Below are 15,698 nucleotides of genomic sequence, written 5' to 3' on the forward strand. Positions count from 1 at the left end.
GATGGGCCTCTTTAGTCATACCAAATGGATCAGCCCACTTTGCATGAACTCCTCCCACCCCTCCCCATACTTGCGTGACTGTATTCTCCGACTCCCCCTCATGAACTATCTCACATCCCTTCAAACCCGCTACTTCACCGTCCTTGGTACTAGCTGAATCCGGTACAACCGTATCCTTTTTGAATTTCAAAAAGGCAACGTCCACATCATTCAATAACACATCAGAGATTACTATTCTGTCCTCACCGTGCTCAGCCTCCGTAGGCCTACCAGTAACCAATTCCGCCGCCGGGTCCCAACTACCCTCCCCCTTCTTCATGGCCGTGCCAGCGGTGCCAGAAACTTCATTCTCCGCATAGACACTTCTGCTTCTCCCCATGCTGACCGCACCGCCCTCCTGTGGTTCTACCTCCTTCACAAAGATCTCAAACACCGTCTTCCCAACAACAATTTGCATCCATTCTCGGATTACATCGAATACCCCCGTCTCAACTTGAATCCTCCCTGCTTCAAACGATGCTCCTTCCCCCGTCATTACATCACACTAGACCACGTTGCCCCACTGCCCTCCTATTCTCTTGAACGTTTCCGGCGCCCATGCATGTAAAGGAATTCCGTAGCACTCCAGCCACGCTCGTCGAGTAATACACCGTTCCGCTTCCTCCCAACGCGAGATCCTATGGAATACTTGCAACAAATTATCCATCTTGAATGTAAACACTCCCTCCGCATGCTGCACAGTATCAAATATTACCAGCACTTTGCACGGCCCGATCTCCCTAACATCCACAATGTTGGGCAGATTTTTAGACACCACCGTCTTCACTGATCTGAGGTCCACTGGGTGTAACGTGTGCCCCACTAAACTCCTCGCCAACCATTCCATATTTGCTTCGACTACCGGCACATCAATTCTTTTCACAGGTCCACTCCCCTCTGTGGCATTCTTATGGTCTCGCACTGGCTGTTCCTTCATAGCTTTGGCCGCATCCACCCCATTCCCCTGATAAGAATCCACTGCTTCACCGCCAATGGGACTTGTTATTTCCTTCGGCACTGTGCCACCCATCTGAAATTGTCTTCGATACTTAGCTTCCCCGACGGTAATTACCTTCCCCCGTAATCTCCACTGGTTCATTTCTGCAATCGCCTTGAGAGCGCCCCCTTTTGTCGTGTACCGAACAAAGGCAAATAAATAGATCACACCACTCTTTCGTTTCCGGCCAAGATATATGTCGTTAATTCTTCCCGTCCAACAAAATAAGTGATACAGCTCCCTCCTTGAGATATCAGCCGGTAGATTATCCACAAACACAGAGAATGAATCATTTTCCAAACGATGATATGCCTCCCGATTCCAAATTCTAGGATCCTTTGGTGTTAATTGTACTCCTCTCGTACTACCCCTGGAGTACTCACCTCTCACAGCCCCTCTGCCTCCCATTTCAGTTATTAGTTGCTTGTTAAGGTTTATAGATAGAACTATTTCTCTGTTCTCTCCATTTATAATGTATAATTTCAACGAAAAAGGGTGTTCTATAGCTCTTGCTCTTGCTCATTTTACGTTCTATTGATGATTTTGGAACTATCTTCATTGACAACAATGGTATAATAAGCTTCCATCTAGCAGTGCTTTGAAACATTTTCACTCAACTTGCTGATAAATCTTATAGGATTAGAATTATTGTTGGAGCTTCTTGAATGTACAACCCATAAGGAGATACGTGTGTTTCTCTGGCACAATTTCTTGTAACACCTTGTTTTGGATGTTACACTACCAAAGCCTACGGTACAATTTGTTCTCTTGCTACTTTAAAGATTGAATTGAAATAGCATTGTTTGTATTTAATTGCCATTTTGATGTTTGAATTCAAATATAGGGCTGTCTACTGTTATCGTGAATGGCAAACATACTAATAATAAAACTTTCTTATCTAACGAAACCTGCACACTTAGTGTTTGTTAAAATGCCTCTAAGAAATTCACCCTTGCTTATGTATCTGTAACACAGGTTTTGATTTTCACAGTGCCTAAGACTTGTACAACATGGATCAATTGAATGTGCCAGTGCTACAGTTCAAGAATTCTTCTGTCTTCGGAATCCATCCAACGACACAGTTTATTTGCTTCCAGACACAAAGTAGAAGTAATTCCTCACGTAAGTTCTTCTGAACCGAGTTTTTGTTTCCTTCTTAAATATGTTGTGTCTTATTTTAGTGTCTTGCTCAGTGGAATATAATCGTCTCTGGTATCTTAACATTTATACTATATTTCATGTAACTTTGGATATTAACTGATGTGAGCTTTGACTTTTCTTTCAGGGTTAACTAAGAAGCCATTAGTGGTTGAAGCTAGAGCAAATGCTAGAACAGAAAGTCCAAAACTTCGGAACAGAAGGATTCAGAAAAAGGTCTAACTTATATTCATGCTGAGAAAAAATAGCTTTCTTGATTGCACTTTCTGTTTGTGATATCTCCACCCTTTACTATACCTTATTATCTGTTTACTCCTTGTGCCTTTGGCATGATTTTAAGGTTTTCTGTAAACTCATTTATATTTTCATCGGATCTGCAGATTTGATATTTCCTTTACCTTATTCTACTTAGACTCTTGGCAAATCTTGTTATTCCTTTTTTCATTCCCCCACTTATAGTCGAAGATTTTTGGTAAATTTGCAGTATAAATTCCATTCCTTTTCCATTAGTACTATCATTTTGTCTATAGATTTAAATACTATATATGTTATGTTTTACTTGCATGGTTACAGGTAACAAAATGCTGCATCATTGTTTCTTCAGTCACATGGCACTTTAATGCTAACGGCTGACTGCTATCCCTTGCCTTCTTTACTACTAATACGATCCTATTTTTCTCCCTTCTCAGTTCAATGGAACTGCTAGAAATCCAAGGCTTTCAGTATTTTGCTCAGATAAGCAATTGTATGCAATGCTTGTAGATGACAAGAATAAGAAGTGTTTGTTCTATGCAAGTACACTGCAGAAATCGATTCGAAATCCCCCATGCAGCACTTCTGTAAGTAGTCCACCACTTCTTATCGACATGTGTTGGTAAGCTTCCACCTTTCTAAAATAATCTTGAGTTTTTGCTCACCTGCTTTTCTTTGGATGGTTTCTTTTCCCCCTTTTATTATGGTGTAACATACTTATAGGAAGCTGCTAAACGTGTTGGGGAGGCACTTGTCAAAGCCTGTACAGACCTCAACATAAATGAAATATCGTCCTATGATCGCAATGGACTTTACCGTGGACAAAGGTTGGAAGCCTTTGAGATTGCCATTTCCAGTTATGGATTCTTGCGGGGATAGGTCTGCCTCTGAAAGCTTGATCCCTTGTCAAATTTACAATCCACTGGAGTCAATGCTTTTCTATGTAGACATTATCACTTTTTCAGAGTAGTAGGTTGTAATCTCATCAGGTGATTAGTCATTAGTGAAAAGTAGAAGGAACTTAAAAGTCATTTTCATTTCTGATTCACATTGTTTTACATTATGTAATGCACGTCCACCGCCTGGACAAGATAGCTCAGTGTTAAACACTCAAACTAACCACCTCAAGATACACTCAGCTAGGACCTCAATCTTTGTTCATGTCGCTCATCAATGTTTCAAATCGAGGGCTTAAAGCAGAGACTAAGCTACCGACCACAAAAAACATAACAGACACACTAAGCACGAATGGCCACCAAACCGACGTTGCCAAAACTCACATTATGCACCTTATAAATTACAAGGGCAGACTGAAAGATCATCAAATCTTTGAAGGCAAACTGCACATTATAAATATCAAAGCTAACTGTCAATTTAGTACTTGAAAGATTGAAACACTGACAAAAAGTTTCTGGAAGATTTGAAAATACCACAAAAATATCAATAAATATTATATTTTTATAAATGACGAAAAACTTTTATATTTAGCAAATAACTTATTCATTTGATCAGAATTTTTGTGGCAATATTTGAATAAATATTTAAAAAGTACATAAAAAAATAAAAAAAATTGATCTCTAATTTTTTTTTTCAAACCAATGTGATCATCCACAATAAATTTTGTTTTAAAAAAGTTTACTTAACATAAAATTATTAAAATTTAAGGATAAAAAAAATCTTATTTTGCTAATAACATTTGCAAAAATTTGTACTGAATTCTAATATCAGAAGTTATTTTAGAACATATATTTAATATCTAGTTTTTTTAATCGTATTTTTAAATTTTTCAAAAATTTATTTATTATTAAAATTTTTGGGAATTATTTTTGTTAATGATGTAAATTTTCAAATACTATTTGGATGGTTTACTTTAAACAAAATCTTATGGTGTGCTTGTTTGGAAGTAAAAACAGAGTGCAAATTTTATAGATAAGCTACAACAACAACAACAAAGTCTTGTCCCACTAAGTGGGGTCAGCTACATGAATCAAATGACGCCATTGTGCTCTGTCATGTATTATGTCTACAGAGAGACCGTTTACATGTAGATCTCATTTGACTACCTCATGGATGGTTTTCTTATGTCTTCCTCTGCCTTTCGCCCCTTGTCCATCTTCCATCTCATCCACCCTCCTGACTGGATGTTCTATCGGTCTTCTTCTCACATGTCCAAATCACCTGAAATGTGATTCAACCATCTTTTCCACAATGAGTGCTACTCCAACTCTCTCCCTTATATCTTCGTTCCTTATTTTATCCAATCGCGTATGACCACTAATCCATCTCAACATCTTCATCTCTGCCACACTCAGCTTATGTTCGTGCTCCCCTTTAGCCGCCCAACACTCCGTACCATAAAGCATAACCGGTCTTATAGCGGTGCGATAGAATTTACCTTTAAATTTTAAAGGCACTTTTTTGTCGCATATAAAACCAGATGCACTCCGCCATTTTGACCAACCTGCTTGGATTCTATGATTTATATCCTGTTCAATCTCTCCATTATCCTGTATGCACCCAAGATACTTAAAACTTTTAACTTTTCGTAGGCTGTTTTCTCCAATCTTCACCTCTATATTAGGGTTTTCCCTTTTCAAACTGAACTTATATTCCATATATTCCGTCTTGCTACGGCTTATGCGCAGACCATACACTTCTAGAGTTTCTCTCCATAACTCCAACTTCTTATTTAGGTCTTCCATTGACTCTCCCATAAGGACGATATCATCGGCAAAAAGCATGCACCATGTCACAGGCTCTTGGATGTGCTCTGTGAGTACTTCCAAGACTAATGTGAAAATGTATGGACTTAAGGATGATCCCTAGTGTAATCCTATACCAATAGAAAATTCCTCTGTCACACCACCTTGAATCTTCACACTAGTTGTGGCCCCATCATACATGTCTTTAATTGCACGAATATATACGATCCTTACTCTCCTTTTTTAAAACCTTCCATAAAACCCCCCTTAGTACTCAATCGAACATACTTTATGGCATAATTATTTTCTTCCTTTCCCCTCCTTAAAACGAGAGGTTGGAAAAAAAATTGTTTGAATAGTTTTAGTAAATAATTCATAATGTTTTACAAAAAGAATCTAAATCAAAACAGTAATGTACAAATAGCCTAGAACAAGCCTCATGTCTACTTAGATTAAAATATTAAACATTATTGACAATATATTTTATCGACTAAATCTCCATAATGGTCCCAGATTCAGTCCGTGCACCGATTTAGCCCCTAAGATTTCAATTGCACTATTTATGTCCTCCAGATTGTGCTCCGGGCAACATAATGGTCTTTTGGTGAATTTCTGGCGTGACTCAGCGACAGCGTTGCTTATGTGGCACAGCCACTACCACGTTGGATTGTATTGTAAAATTTTCCAATGTAATCCCTATCTTCATTTTTAAACCCTAAAACTTCGTTGGCCTCCCCTCAATCTGGTTCTCTCCATTAACGTCTCCTTCTGCTTCAACGTCTTCATTGAATTGATGTTTTTTATTCTAAAAATCATTTCAAACATGAATCATTATCATAAAAACAGGAATGAGTAGTCAGAAAGAAGTATTAGCTCTAATCAAAACCACTGAGCTGGTTCATAGCAAAAGCATACATAGTTGTTATTCCTGTTTTTATGATAATGATTCATGTTTGAAAGGATTTTTAGAATAAAAAACATCAATTCAATAAAGACGTTGATGCAGAAGGAGACGTTGATGGAGAGAACCAAATTGAGGGGAGGCCAACGAAATTTTAGGATTTAAAAATGAAGACAGGAACTATATTGGGGAATTTTACAATACAATCCACGTCATCTGTACACTCTGACGTCCAACGTGGCAGTGGTTGTGCCACGTAAGCAATGCTATCGCTGAGTCACGCTGAAAATTCACCAAAGGACCATTATGTTGTCCGGAACGTAATCTGAAGGACATAAATAGTGCAATTAGAATCTCGGGATAAATCGGTACACGAGCTGAATCTGGAGAACCATTACGAGGATTTAGTTATATTTTATCATGTCATATGGTGTCATTAATAAGTATTACCGTATTCCAAAGAATGTTGTGAACCTGGTAACTAGTAGCGTTAGTTTATATAACATTAATTAATGTCACAGATATACTCAGATGCTATCAAAAGATGAGCATTCCTTTTTTATATTAAAATCTTTGCTGGGTTAGAGCAACGTGTTACTCGGACAAGATTATCCACTTACTTCATATGTAAGATTGCCTGACCAAAAAATAAAAATAAAAAAATAAAGATGTAAGATTGCTACATGGCACGACGACTTCCAGTAAGATTAAAAAATAGGAGTTTCTTTCTACAATGAGGTGTAACCGTTAAAAAAATTGATTCTAATGCGAAGAAACCTAATTTACCTATTTTTGATTTGGCGCTTCTATACAAACCTCTTCCTACAGGTAACAAACAAAGATCACATCTAAAATGAACAAATCTATGACTAAAAAGATAAACCCTAATATTGACCATTTTCAGTAATTTCGAGCTAGACTAACTACACTAATTAGTAATTATCATACAAACTCGTCGCCTATGCCATCCAAAGTGGGAAAAACAAAATGGATTCTCTCAATTAGAATCATCATTTAACCATATTAAGCGTAAATTTCGACCATTGACTTAGGTCAATTCTGGTGTGATCCCATGAGACAACTAAATCAATGGCGAAAATCTACACTTAACATCGTCAAGTGAATTTTCCAATTGAGATTATAAACTCCGGGGAAAAAATTCATTCGTGCAAGCAGTCATCTATCACCACAACATTTGGCACCTTTTCCTTCCTGAAGTTTCTGCCACAAACATAGCAGCTCCCTAGGACCTTGGTAATGAGCAACCACATAACCCTCCTTGCAACCTTCATTATAGACTCTGCCTTCATTCTCATACCGAACTTCTAGACCTTCCTTCTTCATGTCTGCAATCCATATTCCCATTGCAACGTCTTCTAGTTTAAACATCTGCCACACAATGATGAAATTTAGTGTTCACATATGTCACCAATACGTTTGAAATCAAACACAATTTTCATGTAGCTTTTAACAAGTTATAGATTTAATTATATACTACCTTTAAATGACCATCTCTGTATTTCTTGTACACTGTCCTTGCTATATCATTTGAGATAACGTAGCCAGGACCGTGTGCCCAAGAAGGATAAGTTGCTTCACTCCACTCCTTTAGCACAACAGCCAACAAGATAGATACTTAGATGAAAGTAAACAAAATAGACAACAAGTATTCTCATAATCAGGCCAGGAAAAAGGCAATGAATAGCATATATTTTTTTTTTAATTTCTAAGCAAATATTAAGTTTCTTCGAGTTTGAGAACTCAACCAAGTATTCCGATAATCACTTTCTGAACACCAAGCATATGATAAGTGACAAACATCTATCTATCAATGCTAAATGAAATATATACTTGCACATAGTCATAGACAATTACATCCAACAAAGATCTATGTATAAAGAAAGCCATGTCATTAAGGTACTGCATATTACATCAGTAATAATAACCATCGATACGAGATAGAATGTTATGATCAGAAACTGATAGCGAAAAACAACACAGACGTGATATGCAATTTTTCAGGGAGAACATACCTCTGGGCTGATGTACCATTTGCTATCAGTACTTCGGTGTGGTCTAGAATCTGAATTAATAAGTCCATATAGTAAACCATGAGCCACATTGATCCTTTTCAAAGATGCCAGCACTTCATCTACTCGAACAAATGCATCGTCGTCTGTCTTCATGACAAACTTTGCTGAAACAACCTCCGTCTGTTGAAGAGATCATGTCAATGAAGTTGGGGAGACTCTCCAACTTAAAAGAAAAATATTAGACGTTACCCCAAAAATGCAAATAGCTAAAGACTTCCAGGTTATAAGACTGTAGTAGTCAACAAATGGCATCAGCTGTATGTCTCCATAGGTTTGTGCTTCTTTCCATAGTTCTTCATTTACTATTTGGCTCTTGTGCTGTGCATCAAACCAAACAGGAGAAATTATGGAAAAAATTCACATGCTTGAATAGAAACAATAGCAAGAAGACATGCTTGAATAGAAACAACTTCCAAATGGCATATGCTTATTAAATAGGCAACTTTGAAGTTTGACGATCAATTCACAATAGATGAGAAACCTTAATTTTTATATACTGAAATGATTCTCCACAATTTTTGTGAGAAAATGACAACGAACACCCACCAAACCAACAAAGAAGCGCACGGCTGATTTGTTTGTTCGAACTGCATTGTATTGCATCCAGGTTCTTCTAACAGCCATCCGACGCTTGAAATTGTTCGCAGTAGAGAAGACACCAATGAAGAGATCTAATGGGGTCTGTGCTGATACAGGACTTGCTTTTAGTGATTCTAGATCGACAATATGCTCTGAATCCTCTGATGTGGGCAGACCACTGGCAAGAACAGAAATTAACTTGATGTCCCCTGAAATTCGTATCTCATTGACAACCCATGGCTCCAAAGTCTGGAATGTAACCAGATAAGTCAGTTAACATATTAATACTGGTATTCGGTAAGTTAGGATTCAGAAGGAAGAGTGAAAGAAAGTACTTCACGGAAAGCGAATGAAGTTATGTGCTTTCCATCAACTGTCATCTGAATTCCCTCTGATCCCACTCGAAGAGTTGCAACAAAAGGTAAACCTTGCTTAAAAGGAAAGTATTTACTCTGTTTTGAGTGTTCTTCTGTTGCTAAAGATTGCCTTGAAGTGTAGGAATGCATGCCAGCCATGTAATGTTGGCTTATGTTCTTCCCTACAATCTTATTGCACTCTTCCAAGTCATCAACTGCCAAATGAAATAGCAACAACAAACCATGGAAGTTAATAATAGAAATGCAAAATCTTGTGAAATTCAATAGGTCGTCAGGCCAAGTATATACTACAATAAGGATGGGCCATGTAGGGATGGGCTAGTGGGCAACATCATTATGAAAGGTGAAACATGTTTAATGATTAAAGGAACTATATTAGCAGCAGAGAAAAGGAAAATGATTGTGAAGACTGAAGAAACATCCAGGACAGGTTGCAGTGTCTAGGTGAAGAAAAGCAGGACAAGGTATTGCCAAAATGCAAGGGAAGCATGAAATTAATGTGGAGGGCAAGGAAGGATCTAGGCAAGAATGAGAAATGCTTGAGCATAATTAATGTATGTTCATGTGCAAAACACAGACCATTATGCTAGTCCCCGGTATCTATACATCAACACCAAATTCCCATCAAATTAAAAAAAAAAAAGTGGAAAACAAAAATGATAATTACAAATTATTTTCCATACATAATTCTTACATTAGCAAAAACCAAGCAGACAATAAAGAACTAATTAATAAGCAAAAGACTGGGAAAATAAAATAGATAGATCTTTTAACATACTATGATATCAATTTTTTTGAGAAAATGGTGTGTCACTTTAGACATGGATATCACTTTCTCCATCACTGGACAAACATTTGCTATTACTTATTAGCTATGGGGATCAAATATTAAGAAAATTGTCAGAATCTTGACAAGAACTTTACTTCAATTACAATGAAATGAATTCATATGGATGATGAAACAATGGTGAGAGCAGAATTTTCACCTTTCTTAACCTTTTCAGGAGTGGGTGATGGGCAACGCTCCTCTCCTCCCCAATCATGAGCTGCTGTCCAGGAGTTTTGGACAATTACAGGATCTTCAGTGATTTTGTCACCATGAAGCCTAACATTATAGTGCAAAATTATAGGGGGGTCAGGCTCCCCAGGAAGTGGTTCTCCAGTCAAGTCAATCCGAAAATTGCCAAGAAGACCATTTGGAATGCCAATTACAGTAATGGAAGAACCCTGTGTCAGTCCACAGGGTACTTGCAGTTCATAACTACCGTTACCGAGTTCAGGGGAACTCATATTGTTAAGAAAATGGGGACACTGTTTCTCTTTTGTTCTAGAACTATCATTTGCATAACCTTGTCTTTGCTCTTCAACTGAAGAAATAAGACTATTCCATACACCCGCAGCTTCCTTGATAGCTTCTACTGCATTAGGTAAACCCTGAGCATGATCAAGTAAGTGTTTCAAGTGGTTCCGTGTCTGCAGAGCTTGCTGCTCTTCTTTCGAAAAGTTGCTCCCCAAAAAGAGGCTAGATACTAAAATATCAGCAGAAATAACTTGAGATGTAACAGCTGGATTGCGAACAGCAGGAGGAGCCATAGGTTTTATCCATTCTAGAGGATTAGTACCATTAACATTAAGGGAGACAGGTATTGTTGGATAAGCTTCACTGATAGGATTTTTCATGACCCCATATCGCAGGATCATAAGCATAAACAGCATAAACAATGAAGCAATTAAGACTCCTCCATACAATTTCTTCATTTTGATGATGTTATGAATGAAGCAACAGCCCTGCACCAACACGGTATTAGTCATAAGGACAGCAAACCACTGTTGACTTAATCACTATCCTTTGCATAATTTCTTGCCTTAGTAGTGAAGCACAAATAGGCAGAAACCATAAATGATTGAAGATACTTGATGCGAACACAGCAAGATCTGCTTCTTTGTTTCAATCTACTACCTAACTGATATCAAGTACCAACCACCAGGCCTTGGATTGGAAGCATGTTTTGAAAGTTGATCATGACTTCGGTTGTTTATTGGCTAGCAACCCTTAAAGAAAAAGTTTTCATATTTTCTATCTGCAATTTACAAAAGAAAAATGTTCTTACTTCAAACCAAAAATGAAAATAACAAATAAGTATTCAGTAGTCAATGCCCTCCCCAGCCCACCACCATTTCATTTGGTCAAATATAGCAATGTAATATTTTGTGTTTATAATAAGGTGGTCAATGATATTAAAAAGTCATAATTAGTAGGAATCAAAGTCGAAATCAGAATACTTAATATGTAACAAGGCTACATTTAATAGTTCATTACCAACAAAATCATATAAATAAAAATTCAATCGAAAATACCAAATGATGAAATGATGCGATATTTAGAGTTAAATAACCACTAAAATTAAGCGGTGAACCGTTCCCACAATCAATGAATACCGATTTTTAAATCCGATCTTACTCAATGCAACTTTTTCCTATTATGCTCGATAATTAACTTTACGGACACCAAAAGAACAAAAATAAAAATAATACAAAGAAATAGAAAAGGTGAAGAGCTCTAAATGCGTCTGTGCGGAAGCATGAACTATAACATAAATGTACAAAAAGGTTTAAAAAAACATAATATTCAAAAAACAAATTATAAATAACTAATAATTCGGACGAAAATATTGCAAAAAATAAAAAATCTTTACATGATCTCAGAACAAACTCAACAGTTTCAGAGGTAAGCAACAAAAGCATCACACAGATTGAACAGCGCAAGAAATCAACAAAGAATCTCGAAAACGAAAGGCTCAAAACTAAGGAGAAAAAGTGAAAAAGTAGGAATCGAGTGGAATTCCGGTGGAAAATAGGGCGACTAGAGTGAAGATAAAAAAATATTGCAATGTTGAGTATTAACAAGTAGCGACCGGCACTAGTCAAGTAGAACTAGAAGTGAGAAAATCGGTTTACCTGAACGAAATTTTCTCGGTAAAGTGGCAGAAAATGGAGAGAGAAAGAGAGAGAGAGAGCGCGCATTGAAGTTGCCGTGAAAAGAAAAAAGATGAAAGGGCGAAGAAGAAGGAAGTGTTTTTGTGTTTGTGAAGTTTGAAGCTTCAGTGTTTCATCTTCATAGTCTCTCCAAACTTACAGCACCACGCGCAAGAAGCCAGCAAAGATAGAGAAATACAGGAATTTAAAGAATAATATTAATAAGAAAGGTAAATAAATAATTTTTTGTTTAGTTCACAAAAAGAACATAGAAAGAAAAGTAGAAGACACCAAGACATTGGTTCATTCACCGACCGTGTTCTCCGGTGTTATTAGACTCTCAGACTTATTTTTTTATTATATTTTTTAAGAAATTGAATTTAATCAATTTATAAATAAACTGCTAGAAGGATTTTTGTTTTAAAACTTAAGAATTTGTACATATCTAATATCTATTATCTATTATATATTTATCTATCATTTATTATTAATTATATTATATTAAAATTAAATTTTTACACTTAATAATAAAATTGATATAATATATTTTTAAAAATATTTTTTAGTTTATTAAATTAATTCAATTATAAATAATTAATTATATTAATTTATTAATTTATTAATTTAATTAAATACTTAAATATCATACCATTTAATATAATTTAATTATATTAAAATTATTGGTAATATAAATTGATATATAAATAAGATTATTTAATTTAATGTATTTAATATTAATTAAATAATTAATAACCGAATACATATATGACATGAATATGATTGTAAATATCGTACCTTTTATATCATTTTACTTCTATTGTTTTGTAGCATTCATGTGTACTTAACTGAGTCGGAAGTCCTAAAAAGAGAAGCTGAATTCAAGTCGGAGCATGTAGATTTAAGTTGTTTTAGTAATTTGTGCTACTTTTTTTGAATGATGAAGTTTGTTGTAGTCTCATAGCACCAGTTATTCTAGAAGAAGTTAAGTCAGCTATTTTCAGTATGTATTCTTTTAAGGCATTAGGTCCTGATGGGTTTTAGATTTTTTTTTCTTTAAAAAATACTGGGAGATTGTTGATTTTGATGTTTGGACTATAGTTCATCATGCGTTCTCTGGTTTGGATATGGATCCAAAGATGATGAAAACTCTTGTGGTTCTTATTCCGAAGGTAGAAAATTCGGTTTTCATAAAAGATTTCCGACCTATCAGTCTCTGTAATGTGGTTTACAAAGTTATAACGAAGGTCTTGGTCAATAGACTTCGTCCCCATCTCAAAGAGATTATTGGGCCCCTTCAAGGAGGGTTTATCCTAGGGAGAGAAACGTCAGACAACATTATTGTAGCACAAGAGGTTCTCCATTTCATGAATAAGACAAAGTAAAAAAAAGGCACCCTAGCCTTTAAGATTGATCTGGAGAAAGCGTACGATAGAGTGGACTGGGGGTTTCTGAAACAAACTCTTATGAGTTTTGGCTTTCCTCCTCCGACAGTCAATCTGATTATGCATTGTGTCACTGCTTCTTCATTGTCTATCCTCTGGAATTGGGATAGATTAAATAGCTTCACTTCGAGCAGGGGTCTTAGGCAAAGAGATCCTATATCACCGTATCTATTTGTGTTGTGTATGGAGAGATTGTCCTGTTCTATTAATCAACAAGTTGATAGGGCTTGTGGAAGCCGATTGCGATTTTTAGAGGGGGTCCAAGAATTTCTCATTTGATGTTTGCCGATGATTTGCTTCTTTTCTGTAAAGCCGAAAAATAGCAAGTTCAAACTGTGATGGTAGCTTTGGAGAATTTCCGCAGAGCCTCTGGGATGAAGGTTAAGCGCTATACTCCAGGAATGTTTCGGCGACAAAAAAAGAGATTTTCACTGGAGTGTCCTCCATCAAATTCGTCCAGAACTTGGGCAAGTATTTAGGGGTGAACCATAATCACTCTCGGGTGACACGCGCAACTTTCAACGATGTTCTGGACAAGATTTGGGGAAGGCTAGCCAACTGGAAAGGGAGATTACTTAATAAGGCGGGCAGACTCTGTTTGCTCAATTCGGTAGTGACTGCGATTCCTACTTACCACATGCAAGTATCCCTCTTCCCTAAAGGGGTAACTAATAAGATAGAATTCATTATGCGAAACCTTCTATGGAAGAGTCAAGCTTATGGTAGAGGCTTGAATCTAGTTAACTGGAAGGTGTTGGTCACCCTTAAGAAGTTTAGGAGTCTGGGAATTAGAGATCCTTTTTGTGCTAATATTGCTCTTCTTGGAAAGCTAGTTTGGCAACTTTTTCACCATCCTGACAAGTTATGGGTTCAACTGTTGACGGAAAAATACCATTCTTTTAAAGATCATTGTTTTAGTCGTCTCGAGGAAGGGGATCTTATGTTTGGAAGAGTATATGTCGAGTTTGGGATATCCTAAAGGAAGGTTTTATTTGGTGCATTGGGGATTTGGAATAGAACTTTTGGTTTTCTAAATGGAGAAGAGAGGGGCGACTGTGTCATGAGATGGATTATGTTCACATTTCTTATTCGGATCTCAGGATCTTGGACCTTTGGTCATTTGGACAGTGGAACCTTGAGAATATATATTCTCCTCTAGATCAGTCTCTGCGGAGCAACATTAACTCTTACAACCCGGATGTTCAAGCTGGTACAGAGGTCGATTGGTGTTGGACTGGTGCGGCTTCAAATGTTTATGATACTCGTAGTGGTTATTTGTGACTCAATAAGAAGATGTTTAGTTGGGAGGATAGGGGTAATGGGCTTTAGCTTTGGCGTCAACATGTTCCGGAAAAGCACAAATTTTTGGCCTGGCTATGTCTTCGGGAGGCTCTTCCTACTGCTGCATTTCGTTTTAGGAGGGACATTTCGCACACGGATAGCTGTCCACAATGTTTCTCAGGTCATGAATTGGTTTTAAATTGCATTCGGGATTGTCCAAAAGCCCAACTAGTTTGGCAAGCTTTGGGGATCTCCGGTCAACCAGTGGATTTGATGAGTTGGTTCGTACATAATAGCAAACAGGGCCCCTTTAGATTATTTCTAGTCTTTGGTGGATTTAGTGTTCGAGGAATAACGAGATCTTTCATCCTCACGAACATTGGACCACAGACAAGGTGACTGGTATGCCTGATAAACCACTATTTCATGGTTTATCTTGTGCTAATTTGAGTGGTTTTTATCAACTCTTTACTCACTTATTCATATGATTTGCATGATTTTACAATTCCTTCCCAATTTTATCCTATGGTTGAAAACTTGCTTCGTAACCCTTTAAATTGTATATTTTTAATTTCCTTTATACCATTTGATGTCGTGATCTGTGTGTTCAGTGTTTTCAGGCTTTACAGGGCAGGAATGGCTTAAAGGATGGAAAGGAAGCTTGCAAAAATGGAAGAAACACAAGAAACAAAGGAGACAACCAACGAGCATCGACGCACACGCATGGCTCACGCGTGCGCGTGACACGCGAAGATGGCCAGCGACGCGTACGCGTGACATGCGCGACCTGCAGAAATCGCAGAAAATGCTTCTTTTTGTGACTTCTCTATATTCGCTTGCTCCCAAGCTTTCACATCTTCATGCCTTCTATCTTCCTGCTTTCCAAAGTGATTTGTTGGTG

At 37.0% G+C, this 15,698-nt stretch overlaps 2 protein-coding genes across 5 annotated transcripts; one reads left to right on the forward strand and one right to left on the reverse strand.

Moving 5' to 3' along the window:
• The first annotated feature begins 875 nt into the window (after window positions 1-875).
• LOC112750378 (uncharacterized) lies at window positions 876-3,597 on the forward strand. 4 transcript variants are annotated; one of them, XM_025799085.3, is made up of 6 exons: window positions 1,222-1,468; window positions 1,674-1,789; window positions 2,028-2,158; window positions 2,322-2,410; window positions 2,884-3,033; window positions 3,170-3,597. In XM_025799085.3, the coding sequence occupies exons 3-6, from the start codon at window positions 2,047-2,049 to the stop codon at window positions 3,323-3,325; spliced, it is 507 nt and encodes a 168-aa protein (XP_025654870.1). In that variant the 5' UTR covers window positions 1,222-1,468; window positions 1,674-1,789; window positions 2,028-2,046; the 3' UTR covers window positions 3,326-3,597. The 4 variants fall into 4 exon arrangements, with proteins under 4 accessions (XP_072072423.1, XP_072072424.1, XP_025654870.1 ...); XM_025799084.3 differs by having other exon boundaries at window positions 1,365-1,468; window positions 2,012-2,158; XM_072216322.1 differs by having other exon boundaries at window positions 876-1,789; window positions 2,012-2,158.
• Window positions 3,598-6,733: 3,136 nt separating this feature from the next.
• Window positions 6,734-12,405, reverse strand: LOC112750375 (beta-1,3-galactosyltransferase GALT1). The gene is made up of 9 exons (XM_025799081.3): window positions 12,057-12,405; window positions 10,964-11,179; window positions 10,085-10,886; window positions 9,057-9,292; window positions 8,689-8,970; window positions 8,332-8,460; window positions 8,083-8,262; window positions 7,548-7,655; window positions 6,734-7,438 (listed from the first exon to the last, which is right to left on the reverse strand). Exons 2-9 carry the CDS (start codon window positions 10,994-10,996, stop codon window positions 7,226-7,228), a joined length of 1,983 nt encoding a protein of 660 aa, XP_025654866.1. The 5' UTR covers window positions 10,997-11,179; window positions 12,057-12,405; the 3' UTR covers window positions 6,734-7,225.
• Between the last annotated feature and the right edge of the window lie 3,293 nt (window positions 12,406-15,698).

This window comes from Arachis hypogaea, chromosome 15 (assembly GCF_003086295.3).
Source record: "Arachis hypogaea cultivar Tifrunner chromosome 15, arahy.Tifrunner.gnm2.J5K5, whole genome shotgun sequence".
Lineage (NCBI taxonomy): Eukaryota > Viridiplantae > Streptophyta > Magnoliopsida > Fabales > Fabaceae > Arachis > Arachis hypogaea.

Bases quoted from the DNA above. Each gene is read 5' to 3' on its own strand.
- LOC112750378 (XM_072216322.1), top strand. From the start codon at position 2,047: ATGGATCAATTGAATGTGCCAGTGCTACAGTTCAAGAATTCTTCTGTC. The intron at 2,159-2,321 runs GTAAGTTCTTCT...CTTTTCTTTCAG, and splicing joins AAGTAGAAGTAATTCCTCAC to GGTTAACTAAGAAGCCATTA. The intron at 3,034-3,169 runs GTAAGTAGTCCA...ACATACTTATAG, and splicing joins ATCCCCCATGCAGCACTTCT to GAAGCTGCTAAACGTGTTGG.
- LOC112750375 (XM_025799081.3), bottom strand. From the start codon at position 10,996: ATGGTTTCTGCCTATTTGTGCTTCACTACTAAG. The intron at 8,461-8,688 runs GTGGGTGTTCGT...TTTGATGCACAG, and splicing joins TGCGCTTCTTTGTTGGTTTG to CACAAGAGCCAAATAGTAAA. The intron at 7,439-7,547 runs GTAGTATATAAT...ATTGTGTGGCAG, and splicing joins ACAGAGATGGTCATTTAAAG to ATGTTTAAACTAGAAGACGT.